Source organism: Chelonia mydas, chromosome 2 (genome assembly GCF_015237465.2).
Source record: "Chelonia mydas isolate rCheMyd1 chromosome 2, rCheMyd1.pri.v2, whole genome shotgun sequence".
NCBI classification, from domain to species: Eukaryota; Metazoa; Chordata; order Testudines; family Cheloniidae; genus Chelonia; species Chelonia mydas.
This window is the reverse complement of record NC_057850.1, coordinates 240,916,099-240,932,840: the sequence shown is the minus strand read 5'-3', so window position 1 is coordinate 240,932,840 and position 16,742 is coordinate 240,916,099. Positions and strand designations below refer to the sequence as shown.

Sequence of the window (16,742 nt, the reverse complement as noted above, 5' to 3'; positions counted from 1 at the left end):
CAGATAAGCACAGATAAATTTTCCTATTCTTCATGCTAAGGTATACAGATGTGTTTCCAGGATGGGAAACAGGATTATTCTTTAAATTTGGACAAACAAAATGAGGCAGATTACATATATCACTGCTTGCTTTGCCTGGGCACAAAGGCCTTAAGAAGACTTCTGCCAAAACAAAAGAAATTACATTGGCTAAGATTGTATGAGGAATATGCAGTATGTGTTTAACTAAAGGCCATCTAGCAAATCTCAGTACAGGACACATGAATATCCTGCTCTGAGATGATTAGTGCTTGTAAAACCTGGACTCTGATGCTAAACTAAAGGAGGAATATTTCTTTAAGTGAATGAATATTATGACAGTTCTGAGGACTATCAGACAGAACTAAATGTGTAACACTAGGTCTCATTAGAGAAAGCTTCCAACTTCAAATAAAACTCGTCTGATTGGAGATACAGTAGACCTCCTGATGGCTGCTAATGGATAGATGTATGACACCTTCTACATGACTACAACACTGCATATGACACGTTCTGTCAAGACTGGATTTTTCTAGGAATTATATTGGGGAAGTTCTATGGCCTGTGTTACACAGATGATCACAATGGGCCTTTCTGGCCTTGTAATCTATGGAAGGGTTCAATCTGTGCTGTAAAGAATGAGGTTCCAATGTCATGCTGTATGACCTTGGGGGGTTGGAATAAAGTTGCTGCCCTGAAGAAGTTTTTAAAGTCAGAATTCATACAAAACTTCCTTTACTGAACATGCTGAGAACATCAGACTACAGAGACCCGAACTTTTTGTCTGTACACTCTAAACTGCCATAATAAGGCCTCCTTGAGGAAATGAAAGCTATGTTCACTGATTTAATGTGGTAGCTAAACTATGGACTTTGCAACATCCAGTAGAATAAATTCTACTTGTTTTCTCTTTTAGGATCCATGAGAGTAATAAACCCACTACATCTAAGTATTCATCTTAAGCCTGTTTGTTCCTGGATGAAGGAATAGTCTTGCAATAGCAGACATCCTCCATGAGATACACACATCTGAAAATTCATTGCTAGGTTAATCAAGATTGAAAGCCAGAAAGACAAATAGTACCACTATGGCTCTCTCACTTCTACAAAAACACAAGAATGGCCATACTGGGTCAGACTAATGGTCCATCTAGCCCAGTATCCTGTCTTCGGAATTGGCCAATGCCAGATGCTTCAGAGGGAATTAACAGAACAGGCTATCACTTAGTGATCCATCCCCTATCATCCACTCCCAACTTCTAGCAATCAGAGACTAAGGCAGTGATCCCCAAACTTTTTACCTCTCATCTACCCTTATCTTGTCTATGGCCCCAGAATCAGGACCAGGAGTGGGGCTGCGTCTCCAGGAGTGGGGGATGCGGACAGGGGTAAGAGGGCTAAGGCTGGGGGCGGGGCTGGGAGTGGAGCCCCAGGCACGGTGCCGGCAGCCAGGGAACTGGGAAGACTTGTCATTTTAGAAAAATTCAAGTTATTTTTGAATTGTGTATTCATAAAGCAAACTTACAGACTGCTTTAGGTAATGACTATATGCAAGTGTAATATCTTAATATAATTGTGCTTAAAGAACTGAGAATGACCTCCTAACAAATTCAGTTCTAAAAACCCCAATAACATGAATGCAGAACCAAATAAACAAATCATAAATTCTAAAATATTTTTATAATGGACGTGCATGCTCTTATATGATAATAAATAAATAGGATTACCTGATCTGAAGATCCAAAATGATCTGTCTTTTATCTACATTTTCAGTGTACACTTTTACACCATTGATCCGAAGTGGCTGAAACAATAACAACAGGGTGTCCATTTAAAGACGTTAAACTTTCTTCAAAAATTTGTCATGTTTTGAACCTTATCTTTAACAGAAGGATTAGTATTGATTAACATAAATAAAGTTGCAGCAGGAATTGCTTACATATTTATTATCTACATTATTTCACCAAAGCATTACTAAAAAATGCAATTTAAAACATTTGTCAATTTAACACAGTGAAGTAGGAGGGGAAATTTACTGGCCACGTACGCAGCTTAATCAAAGTGCTGCCATGCTGTAGCTCGACAAACCTTGCGAGACCATTCCTGGAAACAGCATCCAGGGCTTAGGTTTCAGGCTTTACCCACATATTTTATGCTAAGCCTTTGTTCTGCTTAAAAATCTCTTTCCTGCTTGACAGGGAACATCACTAATTCTCTCCCCACGCCCCCAAAAAAGAAACGTCCCATCACTTCCTTTATCAGGTTTGTTAAAACAGCAGCATTGAATGGAAGCTGATGGGAATCATATGCAATTTAGAACACTACAACTCATTCATATCAACCAGTGTGGGGAAACTGTGACATAGGAGCCTCAAGAATATTTTTTTTTGCCCACAGAGTCTGCAAAGTTTTCAGCTCTTGCTGACCTCAGAAGTGAAAGAGAGATTCAAACTTTAATACCCTTGTATAGCAGAGTACTACAATTGGGCCGGTCTACACCAGGTCCGAGAACAATGAAGTGAGCTGTAGCTCACGAAAGCTCATGCTCAAATAAATTGGTTAGTCTCTAAGGTGCCACAAGTACTCCTTTTCTTATTAAGAAATTAGACACACACTCTGATGAGGCTAAGCATATAGTTCTGTTTAATGTTCTTTAATGACTGTTTTTATAGATTTTTATCTTGGCTGTTTGTAAGTGAGGAAGAATCCTTCCTTACAACTCACAGCAAACTATATCATTAGAACTAGTTCACTAACCAATGTTTCCATTTTAGATTTTTCTAAAATAACTAAAGTACATCATGAAAAGACTCGTTTATGGAAGTTTAAACTTCAACTTTTTTAGTAAAAAGAAAAGGAGTACTTGTGGCACCTTAGAAACTAACCAATTTATTTGAGCATAAGCTTTCATGAGCTCAAATAAATTGGTTAGTCTCTAAGGTGCCACAAGTACCCCTTTTCTTTTTGCGAACACAGACTAACACAGCTGCTACTCTGAAACTTTTTTAGTGGAAAGGTAGGATTCTAAGACATTGAAGCTTGGGCTAATTTGAATTGATTTTATAGTTCTATATTGTATTAAAAGGATATGCTAGAATTAATTATGTAAAAATACATGTTCTGTATCTTTCTTTCTGAAGGTCTCTTACAATTCTTGAATGATACGTGTTCTTATTAGAGAAGACAAAGAGCCATCTTGCTATAGCCTCTCTCGGTACAAGTAAGAATGTTAATTTTGCCCATGTGCAACTCCTGTGAGTGTGCACACTGAGGGTATGTCTACACTATGAAATTAGGTCGAATTTATAGAAGTCAGTTTTGTAGAAAGCGTTTTTATACAGTCAATTGTGTGTCCTCACACAAATGCTCTAAGTGCATGTAGTCAGCAGAGTGTGTCCACAGTACCGAGGCAACCGTCGACTTCCGGAGCGTTGCACTGTGGGTAGCTATCCCACAGTTCCCACAGTCTCCGCCGCCCATTTGAATTCTGGGTAGAAATCCCAGTACCTAATGGGGCTAAAACATTGTCACGGGTGGTTCTGGGTACATATCGTCAGGCCCCCCTTCTCTCCCTCCTTCCGTGAAAGCAAGGGCAGACAATCGTTTTGCGCCTTTTTTCTTGAGTTACCTGTGCAGACGCCATACCACGGCAAGCATGGAGCCCGCGCAGCTAACCATCACCATATGTCTCCTGGGTGCTGGCAGACGCGGTACTGCATTGCTACACAGCAGCAGTTTATTGCCTTTTGGCAGCAGACAGTGCAGTATGACTGGTAGCCATCGTCGACATAGTCCTGGGTACTCTTTTAACTGACTCGATGAGGTCAGGGGCGCCTGGGCAAACCCGGGAGTGACTCAGCCAGGTCATTTCCCTTTTAAGTTTTGTCTCATGGCGATTGAGTCCTACCGGCAGTGCACTGTCTTTTAATCAGCAGCCAGCAGAAGATGATGACCAGCAGTCATACTGCACCATCTTCGGCCGAGCACCCAGGAGATGATGATGGCTAGTGGTCATACTGCACAGTCTGCTGCCAGCAAGATGTATAAAGATAGATGAAGTGGCTCAAAACAAGAAATAGACCAGATTTGTTTTGTATTCATTTTCTCCTCCCTCCCTCCGTGAAATCAACGGCCTGCTAAACCCAGTTTTGAGTTCTATCCTTGAAGGGGCCATTCAGTTTCTTGAAAAGCCACCCTCTTTGTTGATTTTAATTCCCTGTAAGCCAACCCTGTAAGCCATGTCGTCAGTCGCCCCTCCCTCCGTCAGGGCAATGGCAGACAATTGTTCCGAGCCTTTTTTCTGTGCAGACACCATACCACAGCAAGCATGGGAGCCCGCTCAGATCACTTTGGCAATTAGGAGCACATTAAACACCACGTGCATTATCCAGCAGTATATGCAGCACCAGAACCCACCAAATCGAAACCGGGCGAGTAGGCGACGTCAGCGTGGTGATGAGAGTGATGAGGACATGGACACAGACTTCTCTCAAAGCATGGGCCCTGGCAATGTGGGCATCATGGTGCTAATGGGGCAGGTTCATGCGGTGGAATGCCGATTCTGGGCTAGGGAAACAAGCACAGACTGGTGGGACCGCATAGCATTGCAGGTCTGGGACGATTCCCAGTGGCTGCGAAACTTTTGCATGCGTAAGGGCACTTCCATGGAACTTTGACTTGCTTTCCCCTGCCCTGAGGCGCAATAATACCAAGATGAGAGCAGCCCTCACAGTTGAGAAGCGAGTGGCAATAGCCCTGTGGAAGCTTGCAACGCCAGACAGCTACCAGTCAGTCAGGAATCAATTTGGAGTGGGCAAATCAACTGTGGGGGCTGCTGTGATGCAAGTAGCCAACGCAATCAAAGATCTGCTGATATCAAGGGTAGTGACCCTGGGAAATGTGCAGGTCACAGTGGATGGCTTTGCTGCAATGGGATTCCCTAACTGTAGTGGGGCCATAGACGGAACCCATATCCCTATCTTGGCACTGGAGCACCAAGCCGGCAAGTACATAAACCGTAAGGGGTCCTTTTCAATAGTGCTGCAAGCACTGGTGGATCACAAGGGACGTTTCACCAACATCAACATGGGATGGCCGGGAAAGGTACATGATGCTCGCATCTTCAGGAACTCTGGTCTGTTTCAAAAGCTGCAGGAAGGGACTTTATTCCCAGACCAGAAAATAACCGTTGGGGATGTTGAAATGCCTATAGTTATCCTTGGTGACCCAGCCTACCCCTTAATGCTATGGCTCATGAAGCCGTACACAGGCAGCCTGGACAGTAGTCAGGAGCCGTTCAACTACAGTTGAACTACAGCTGTTCAACTACAAGTGCAGAATGGTGGTAGAATGTGCATTTGGACGTTTAAAAGTGCACAGGTGCAGTTTACTTACTCGCTTAGACCTCAGCGAAACCAATATTCCCACTGTTATTACTGCTTGCTGTGCACTCCACAATATCTGTGAGAGTAAGGGGGAGATGTTTATGGTGGGGTGGGAGGTTGAGGCAAATTGCAGGGTGGTTTAGAAGAGCACAGGGTGGTTAGAAGAGCACAGGAGGGCGCAGTGCGCATCAGAGAAGCTTTGAAAACCAGTTTCATGACTGGCCAGGCTACGGTGTGAAAGTTCTGTTTGTTTCTCCTTGATGAACCCCTCCCCCCCCACTTGGTTCACTCTACTTCCCTGTAAGCTAACCACCCTCCCCTCCCCCCTTCGATCACCGCTTGCAGAGGCAATAAAGTCATTGTTGCTTCACATTCATACATTCTTTATTAATTCATCACACAAATAGGGGGATAACTACCAAGGTAGCCCAGGAGAGGTGGTGGTGGAGGGAAGCACCAGGAGGGGTGGTGGAGGAAGGAAGGACAAGGCCACACACCACTTTAAAACTTATTGAATGCCAGCCTTCTGTTGCTTGGGCAATCCTCTGGGGTGGAGTGGCTGGGTGGCCGGAGGCCCCCCTCCGCGTTCTTGGGCGTCTGGGTGAGGAGGCTATGGAACTTGGGGAGGAGGGTGGTTGATTACACAGGGGCTGTAGCGGCGGTCTGTGTTCCTGCTGCCTTTCCTGCAGCTCAACCATACACTGGAGCATATTAGTTTGATCCTCCAGCAGCCTCAGCATCGAGTCCTGCCTCCTCTCATCATGCTGCCTCCACCTTTCAGCTTCAGCCCTCTCTTCAGCCCGCCACTTACTCTCTTCAGCCCGCCACCTCTCCTCCCGGTCTTTTTGTGCTTTCCTGCACTCTGACATTGTCTGCGTCCACGCATTTGTTTGTGCTCTGTCAGTGTGGGAGGACAGCATGAGGTCAGAGAACATTTCATCGCGAGTGCGTTTTTTTCACCTTCTGATCTTCGCTAGCCTCTGGGAAGGAGAAGATCCTGTGATCCCTGAAACACATGCAGCTGGTGGAGAAAAAAAAAGGGACAATGGTATTTAAAAAGACACATTTTATAGAACAATGGGTACACTCTTTCACGATAAACCTTGCTGTTAACATTACATACATAGCACATGTGCTTTCGTTCCAAGGTCGCATTTTGCCTCCCCCAGTGTGTGGCTAGCACCTCCCCCTTCCCCGTGGCTAACAGCAGGGAACATTTCTGCTCAGCCACAGGCAAACAACCCAGCAGGAACGGGCACCTCTGAATGTCCCCTTAAGAAAAGCACCCTATTTCAACCAGGTGACCATGAATGATATCACTCTCCTGAGGATAACACAGAGAGATAAAGAACAGATGTTGTTTGAACGCCAGCAAACATACACTGCAATGCTTTGTTCTACAATGATTCCCGAGTACATGCTACTGGCCTGGAGTGGTAAAGTGTCCTGCCATGGTGGATGGAATAAGGCTGCCCTCCCCAGAAACCTTTAGCAAAGGCTTTGGGAGTACATCCAGGAGAGCTGCGAATGCCAGGGCAAATTAATCATTAAACATGCTTGCTTTTAAACCATGTACAGTATTTTAAAAGGTACACTCACCCGAGGTCCCTTCTCCGCCTGGCGTGTCCGGGAGGCAGGCTTGGGTGGGTTCGGGGGGTACTGGCTCCAGGTCCAGGGCGAGAAACAGTTCCTGCCGGTTGGGAAAACCAGTTTCTCCACTCGCTTGCTGTGAGCTATCTACAACCTCATCATCTTCCTCATCCCCAAAACTTGCTTCCGTGTTGCCTCCATCTCCATTGAAGGAGTCAAACAACACGGCTGGGGTAGTGGAGGCTGAACCCCCTAAAATGGCATGCAGCTCATCATAGAAGTGGCATGTTTTGGGCTCTGACCCAGAGAGGCCGTTCGCCTCTCTGGTTTTCTGGTAGGCTTGCCTCAGCTCCTTAAGTTTCACGCGGCACTGCTTCGGGTCCCTGTTATGACCTCTGTCCTTCATGCCCTGGGAGATTTTGACAATTGTTTTGGCATTTCGAAAACTGGAACGGAATTCTGATAGCACAGATTCCTCTCCCCATACAGCGATCAGATCCCATACCTACCGTTCGGTCCACGCTGGAGCTCTTTTGTGATTCTGGGACTCCATCATGGTCACCTCTGCTGATGAGCTCTGCATGGTCACCTCTGTTGATGAGCTCTGCATGGTCACCTGCAGCTTGCCATGCTGGCCAAACAGGAAATTGAAATTCAAAAGTTCGCGGGCCTTTTCCTGTCTCCCTGGCCAGTGCATCTGAGTTGAGAGTGCTGTCCAGAGCGGTCAAAATGGAGCACTCTGGGATAGCTCACGGAGGCCAATGCCATCTAATTGTGTCCACAGTACCCCAAATTTGACCCAGCAAGGCCGATTTCAGCGCTAATCCCCTTGTCGGGGGTGGAGTAAGGAAATTGATTTTAAGAGCCCTTTAAGTCGAAAAAAAGGGCTTCGTCGTGTGGACGGGTGCAGGGTTAAATCGATTTAACGCTGCTAAATTCGACCTCAACTCCTAGTGTAGACCAGGGCTGAGGGCACATATGCACAACTTAGTTGTCTGAATTGGAATTTGGCCCGAATGTAAGGGTTAACCTCCAGGATTCTTTAGATATTACAATATCAGTCTTGTCTTTATTTCATTCCTTATCAGAGCCTCATTTTTGTGTCCCAAATGAAAGACAGCATATTCAACATCACAGGGTTCTGCTCCTGACCTTGCACCACTCACAACACCATGCTCAGACACTGATTCAGTACTGACACAGTTGGAAGAGTCCCACCTATTTATTAACATCACTTCCTGGGTTTTCCTTTCCTGGATCTCTTCAATCGAAGAGCTAACCTTGTTCAGCTTATACTTTATTATTTACTATTTATATTAGAAATGCACCTTAAGATACCAAGTGAGATCAGGGTTCACTGTGCTGTACAAGCACACAGTAAGATTCTCTGCCTCAAACTTTACAATCTAAAAAGACAAGACAGATAAAAGTTGGAGGAAAGAAAGCATTATCATCCCCATTTTACAGATGAGGAATGAAGTCAGAGAGTCTGACCGACATCACCAGGGAGACTGTAGCAGCACTGGAAGTTGAACCTCAGATCTCCTGAGTCCCAGTGGGCAAGCTGGGAGAAAAGGAGAAGCAAGCACTTTGAAATCCCCACTGGAAACCATTCTTCACATTCATGATAGCTTGGAAGAACAATGTAGGACGTTTCCACACACAAAAAGTATATTCAAGTTAATGTTTAAAATCAAATTTACACAAGTTAAGAAGGAAGGTACTGTACATATGGGGTCAGGCTTGGGTTATGAGGGATTACAAGTGTTGGTTACAAGGTTAATAAGATATATACATAGTACATAACAGGCACAGACCCAGATTGGGGAGCAGGAGTTTTTTAAAAACGACAGTGGATAAGTGATCTCGGGTACGCCACCCATAGAATGTATTTAGAGTCCAAGTCAATATTGGTGTAGTGAATAAGTACATGGGTGGGGTGCGTCCCTTGGTTCGTCAGGGAAAGAAGGAAGTGGGTTATTTCCCTGACCAGCGTTCTCAATTACTCGACCTGGTACTGACGGTGTCCAGTGATGTGCTCCGTGATACTACATCCTCAACTGCTCTACAGCTCCACTTGACACAGATGAGCATAAGCATATTGGTTGCTCTAAGCCATCTTTGTATTTCCCCAATCTGAAAGGTTACTGGAGGTCATTCTAGCCTTTGTTGTAATTCAAAGCAGTCTCAGAGCAGCTCAATTTCATTTGGCTGGAACAATCCCAAAGGGCTCCACAGCTGGGGACTGCTAGAAGGCAGCATGCTCTGGCCATGCCATGCCTTCTCTGCAAGCAAGAGATTCACCCTTACCAGAGGAATACCCAGCTGACTGTTAAGGAAGCTGAACAGACCATTTGTGTCACTGACATAGTGCAAAGTGGCCAGAGCAGTGGCCAGGATCTGATCCTTTAATTATCAGCACTGAAGTTCTAAGAAATGGAAATACAAACAAACCAGAACTATCAAAGAAGCAACAGAAGTCTTCTGAAAAGCTCCTGACAGACCAGCAGAGAGAGGAATTTTGGTGTGTTCCGCAACGTTGAGTTAAAGTGGCAATATGAATCAGGATCCTATCCTTAAAGTTCAATGAATACATAAGCAAGACTTCATTCTCTCTAAATTAGACTGGAAGTATGCTGTCAAATATTTTCTCTACATTGTTACCTCTATATCTGAGCTTCTCCTATGACTTACACTGGAGGCTGAGACTCATTTAAACTCATTGAAGTCAACAGAGAAACACAAGGCATGAATCTGACTTTCAAACACTGTCAGATTCATGAAAAGGGGAAGGGTAATATTTGTTCAAGATAAGGGGGAAGAAAATGGTAAGCATCAATTTTTGAATGCTCAAAAAGCTTGCTACACAAGTTCTCATATATGTTTTACAATCTTTTTATTTTTTGTTTTTGCTTCACCATAGCTACATTATACTAGCAATCAGCCACCTAACCAACCACAAGGAGACATTAATAGCCACACCATACAAGGCTGGAATGAAGATTCTGCTGTGTAAGGAAACAATGGTGAGGGTAATTCCTTCTTCAAGAACGTAACTCACAGTAGTGTAGTACTGTAGCACAACAGTAGCATTATACATACTCAACCAACGTACTAGTGCTCCCCACTGAAATCATAGGCCTCACACTAGTCTTTTTTTCCCCAAAATTTGTTACCAGTGGGATCAGCAGTGATTTTTTTTAATTAACAAAGCAAATAAGATTCTTCCACCTAAAGTATCATTTAAGCCTACTGAGTTAATTTAAAAAGGTATTAGTGAAAGGCTTACATTTAATTATGTTAATATCGGAATCCTTTAAGATTAAGGATTACTGTCTTTGCCATTCTCCCACAAGTGGGATAATCTTTCCACAACGGTGATCCTGGATCAAAAGGCAGCATTAAATTTGCCTCCCAAGTCTCACACATTTGCATTTTATTATTTAACATTTATATTGTAGTAGCACCTAGAGGCCCTTAACAGGACCTCATTGTGCTGGGTGTTGCACAAACACATTCAAAGACATTCTCTGCCCCTGAGAATTTACAATCAAATGTCACCAAAAGGCCTTACTTGTGTAACTTTAATGTATCATGTTAAAAAAGCAAGAGAAAGACATTTAAAAACTCATAAGTTAAAAGAAACTGACCTGGTGACCTATATCAATCTTTGTGAAACTGAAGGTACTAAGGTGGTTGTTTGCTCCTCTCACAGCTGGTTCTATAGTTTCTCTGAAAAGTTTCTCAATAAACTGGCAAATAAAAGGCCACAAGTGTTTTACAGTCTGAGGAGAAAGAAATAAAGATTATACTAAACAGTTAAAAACATATACATTTGTATTGTTTCAACACGCATCAGTGGACAAAGTCTTCAAGGCAAAAGATTTTTTAAAATACATTACAACTCTTCTCTCTGCCGTTCGCCAAGAGAGCCCTCCCTTCTGCATTTCCTACCACATGGAAGAGCCTTCTTGGACTAGCGTCTTAATTCTCCATCTATTTTCATATCTTGTTTGAGAACTTTTTTGCCCATTACTATACATATTAATTTCTCTATTCTAATATTCCCTATTACTAAAATATTGCTCTGGGATACAGTTTGAATGAAAGACGCTACACCAACTGAAGGTGCATTGTTCTGTGTTTTATTTTATTTTATACACATGGAACTTCAAAGTTCTGTTCATTTATAAAACAAATACAAAACCGGTTTATTTGTATATGGTACATTAGGACACGAGCCAAGACCAAGGTAAATTTATGCTTAGAATCTGCAGTTGACTGTCAATAAGTGTGACTGAAATTATTTTAATGCAGATTGAAATGGATCACTCTGTTCAAGAATGGCTGATCATGATTTAGTACCATTACAATGGCGTCACAATTATCAACTGAAGAAAGATTGGCCCTTCGTTTTCCCAAACTGTATTTAGTGTGTGGGGTAAAGATCTGTACTCTGATCAACTGCCAAGACATCAAATGTAAAAAGATAATAGATATTTTATCCTCGAGTCCCACAGCTATCTGGAAGAACATCCTACCTTATTTAGCCATTCTGCCCTTTCTGTATCTGGAAAATGAACCTAAGGAGAAAGGGGTGGGGGGGAAAGCAATTATTACAACCACACTTAATTAATGAAAATACAATGTATATAAGAATCAATAAATTTAATATCGGGAATTGGTACAAAGAACCAATAATTATCAAGGACCTGAGATTCATAATAAGAATGTATTAACGTGGTTAAATAGTTGAAGTAAATGCCAATTAAAAAATTGTAAACCAGGTAAATATACACTCATGTATACTCCATAGTACAGGTGTGTAGGAAGTATTGTTTTAGCACAGTGTAAATGATAGTGTGAGACCAATAAATACAACAGTCAAGTCCACAGCGAGATTAATCAATACAACATACCTCTAAGTTTTAAGGACACTGTACAAGGGTAACTTCTCTTTTGGGTATTTTGTGAGAGACACCAGAATACTATCTGATGATTTTGAAAAATGACTTGTCTGGTGGTTATTAAGACTTCAAAAAACTGAAGTGAAAAAGAATGAGGTATGCTCATCAGGAGCAAAAACAATCGTACACAAATCTCAGTTTCTACTTTTGAAAAAGAATTAAGCAACTGTGGATGTTAAATACATGCCAGTCATGCTCTGCATTGCTTCCATGAAACAAGGATGGACTGATTTTTTTTAATTTAATGATTTTACAGCTATTTCAAGACATTTAAATAAGATTTTTACTTTATACATTGCTAGTTCTCTAGTCTGTTCTCACTTTACAGTCTAAAATTGCCTCCACTCCCTGTTCCTCCCCCCAGGCCTCAGAGGTAGGGAGGCTTTGTCTGGCCAGTAGGAGAAAGAAAAGCCTTGGCCCCTTTAAGGATTCACACACACACACACACACACACCACACCCCCCACCATCCTCATCATGGGCGCTCAGCCTACTTGTGACGTGGAGGAGTTTTGTGACTGATTGTTTGGCTTGAAGTGTGAAGCTGTCATTCACCAAAGGGGAGGATTTATAAACCCTTTCCCCTGCCCCCACTTCCAGGTTACAGATTCCCAGGAACATCAGAGTGACCAGTAAGAATCCCCCGTGGGGAGTGACTGGAAGTCACCCCAAGAAGTAGCAGAGGCAGCCAGTGTAGCAGAGCACATGAGTAAACAGTGGCCCTGAGGTTGGGACACTTACGCACAGTCAGGCCCAAAGTTTTCCCCTCTTTGTTGGGATGACAAGAGCCCTGACTGGTTCTCCCTCCTTATGAGGTCCTATGGAAGGGTGTCCTGGTAGGTACCAATGTAGGATTAAGTACTGTTTATTCTGCTATAAAGTGAAGTTCAGCACGGTGGGTTCAAATTCCACAAGGAAGTTTTTCAAAGCACGTCCTGAATTTTTAAAAAGTTTGTAAGAAGCTACTGGGAGCCAGAAGAGTGAAGAAACACATGATGTTGAGTGGGGATGCCAAACACACCACACATACTGCAATTAAGTGGTGGCAGAAGAGATTGCTCTGATTGCCTCTCTTAACTATTGTTATGTGAATGTACATGTGTGGTTTTGATACAAAAAATTATGTAGTTCTGACATTTTAAAAGTTACAAATATTGACCCCCGCATCAAAGTTTTGGGAATCCCTGTTCTCCAGAAAAAGCAATTCTTTTTTTAATGCATCACTGAAATTTGTCCAGTATAATCATTACAGTTAGCAGATATGTACCCTGGAATTACAACTATAGGTAGATTTTTCTGCCTTTCTGTATAAAGAGGTTTGTTCTTTAAGTAAATCTCTGAACCCCCACAAGGCTTGCACTACAAGGCTATGTGTTCAAAATAGATTTCCTACTTAAAGAGTTTAAGTGCATGAAAACTATTAATAATGAATATTTGTGTTCCTCTGTACTAGACTATAATATTTTATTAATGTAGAATTTAATAGATGGGCAATCTAGGCTAACTTAGAGGCAGACAGCTGGGAAATCAAAACTTAAATGTCTCTACAAAGTATCTAGTAGGAATATTCATTTTTGAATTTGCAACAAAACAAAATAGTACATATGTGTATGTTTCATGTTTACACTGAATCAGAACTTATAATTAAACATAGAACTTTCATTCAATATTTGTCTTGTGAGGGTTCTCAAAACCTATGCTCCTTCAGAAGGGTTGAAAGGTATAAGAAAAAGAAAAAAGAAAGGAGGAAGATTTAGGAAGTGGGGGTTAAGTAACTGGTTTTTGCCTTCCTTCAAAGCACCTGCTACTGATCACTGCTGATGAAAGATACCAGATTACTGTCGATGAATAAGATAACGTACTGTATGTTGCTATCATTTATAAAGTTTGTAAAAAGCTGAACAATTCTCCTTTCTACATATCTGCATCTCATATTCCAGGTGCTGGAACCTGGAACTAGCAGTGCTGTGGGTGCTGCCACACGCTCTTGCTTGAAGTGGTTTCCATCATATACAGGGTTTACAGTTTGGTTCAATTGCACCCCCACTATAAAAATTGTTCCAGAACCCCGATTCCTTCCTTCATGCTTCTATTTGTTTGAGATATTATGTGCTGTAATCTCCTGTTACAAATGCTTCCTCAAAACAAAGTTATTCTGATGTCTATCAGTAATAAACCACTGTACCAACTGTTTTATTTAATATCTAGGATTGCGGCAAGGTGTGTGTGAATAACCACACTACTATGTGGTAAATCAATTTTCTGTGTTTTGTGTTAATTGTACAGTTTGTCCATTGAGACAAGATGTGTAAAATATCCTGGACAAAATTCTGTATTTTTTTGGCTCACACATTACCTATTCAGATTCTGTAGCATCTAAGTTTTAAAAGTTTCTAGATCTCAAGGTTGCAGCCCCCACCTTTCAAATTGATGCAATGCTATCTTCCTGAGTCTGCAGACCCACTGACACAATGGCTCCAAGAATTCTCCCATTCCCTCTTAGTTTCACTGATGTGGTACCTCTAAAACCGGATGTTGACATTTTAAATGGCAGTATTAGCTACTTAAGTACTGGTCATTTGAGCGGATGGAATAAGGATGAGGGTTTTCATAGAACACGGATTTGGAGCTTCTGCAAATAAGGGAGAACAAAAACAATGGGGAGTGGAAGGTAGAAGACTAGAAGTAGAAAAAAGAAAGATAGGGAAGGAAGAGGAACAATTGGCAAATAAAAGTGTTCCTAAAGATGAGCATAATTTTCCCAGTGAGTGCTGCTTGATATGACAGTAAGGCACTAACCAAATAAATAGGCTAATCTAGATATTACATACATTTCATATTCCACCGTTGATCTTTGTGGAAGCATCCCATTGACATCCATTATGGATTGAGAGGTGTATTCAATCCTAAATATATACCTTGTCCACAAACCATAATCCAAAATGGAATTTGGCCTGCTCCACATATATGTTTGACATCCAGAATTTGGAGCATAAGCTCCTTAATGCATGGACCACGCTACCTCTGTGTTTTGAACAATGCTAAGCACACAGCTGACATTCAACTAAATGTGAATTTGATATTGCATGTAGCATTTCCATCTCCTTTCCTTCCAGTCTCTCTTTGCATGCCTCTCCCACACCCACTTCCCTCCTGTGCATGTTGCTTCTGAATTATGCAGGATAGCTTTAGATAGGTGGGAAAGATAAATAGGAGGGGGGAAAAGCCAAACTGACAAAAGATTAAACTAGTTTATAAATTCTCTTAAATTAACCTAAAATGTGTCTATTAAGCCTTGCTTAACAGGGTACAAATGTGTGTTCTGGCTCAGATTAATACTTACTTGCCTTATATTCACATTCCATACACTTTTGTATATGCCTTATAAAAAAGGGTCTCATTGTTTTTAATACTTGTACTAACCGTATACAATGTATGGAACTATATAATCCTTTAGATGTCCCTTTACTAATCATAAGAAGACACTAAAAGTTAAGCATAAAAAAAGTATGTAATTTAATTCCATACCTGCACCCTTCAAGATCCTGATCTCTCTTTATTATTCTACCCTTAAGTCCTCAGAACATAAAAAATATACTTTTGTTCAAGCAGAGCGACATATGGCATACATATGGCGCACCTTCTGAATCAACATTTTTTGCATTTTCCCCTATCCCCAGAGTATGAAGTCTATTAACTCTGAAGGGGTCCCAGCCCAAGCTGGCCAAGAGTTGACGTTTTGGTTGCATTTTAGATGCTCTGCAACTCTGTGTTGGAAGGTCTACTAACTAGAACCCATCACACTTTGACCACATCTACACTACAAACTTTGGTCAATGCAAGTTACATTGGCATAAAGCTACCATAGTTACTATATCACTTCTGCAGGTGCATACTTGGCTCCTTGCACAAGCATTGCAAGTACTCACCAGGAGTGCTTACGCTGATGCACAGTGCAATGTACCATGGATACATAACCCAGTGTGCAACTCACCATCTTCTGGAACAGTGTCTTTGGGGAAATTTTAGCAAAGCATGGTAGGGCAAAATGAGTCAGGCAAGGGAGACTGGTAGCAAGGGGTCAAGTTCCCATCATGCAACTTCCTCCATCCCATAATGCCACCCATAATGTCCCATAATTTTTGCACCTTTTAAAAAAATCCCACACAGCACTTCTTGCTGTCTGCCATCTCTGACAGAAGATCTCTATAGTTACAGCTGGCTGTTGTGTCTTGCATAATACTTGTGAGGAAAAGAGGAAAAGTTGCCTCAAGTGTCAATGCGGAGTGGCTGTTGGCTGTCTTCCAACAATCAGACACAAGGGCTATTAGAAGAGCTCAATGTGGAGCTATGCAGCTGAGGGAGGCCTTGAAAGAGTGTAGATACATGCACAGCCAAGTCAATGCAAGGCAACTTACATTGACCTAACGTTGTAGTGTAACCCAGGCTTTTATTTTTAGTTACTTTAGGGCAAAATGGCCCTGAAGCACCACTGTTCATAAATTGGTAAATAAAGACTTTTTTTGCTTGAGGCCCCTTAAACATGAATCAGGTGGGCAGAGCTAATTTTTCCTTGATAAAAACTGCAGTACTGTGCCCAATAAGAAGGCTTGCCCATTTTCAGTGATTATTTTCACACAGTGCCCCTTATACTGGCTATACAGAAATCCCTGTTCCACTCTATAGCCTGCATCTTTACAATACACACTAGCTCAACTTAAAACTAAGACTTTCTTTCTGCAACAGAAGAGGCACTAACACCAGCTTCTTGGACCTAGACTCTGG

The 16,742-nt window shown here is 42.0% G+C and overlaps 1 protein-coding gene across 5 annotated transcripts in view; it reads right to left on the bottom strand.

Moving 5' to 3' along the window:
• Nucleotides 1-16,742, bottom strand: part of ESYT2 (extended synaptotagmin 2) — a 144,754-nt gene that overhangs the window by 94,242 nt on the left and 33,770 nt on the right. For 3 of the 5 annotated variants that reach the window (XM_043541545.1, XM_027830924.3, XM_007054115.4), the window contains exons 2-4: nt 11,533-11,574; nt 10,642-10,776; nt 1,745-1,821 (exon numbers count right to left, since the gene is read on the bottom strand). In XM_043541545.1, coding sequence (XP_043397480.1) covers nt 1,745-1,821; nt 10,642-10,776; nt 11,533-11,574 — 254 coding nt within the window. The remainder of the gene's footprint in view (nt 1-1,744; nt 1,822-10,641; nt 10,777-11,532; nt 11,575-16,742) is intronic. The other 2 variants (XM_043541546.1, XM_043541547.1) reach the window with 1 other exon arrangement.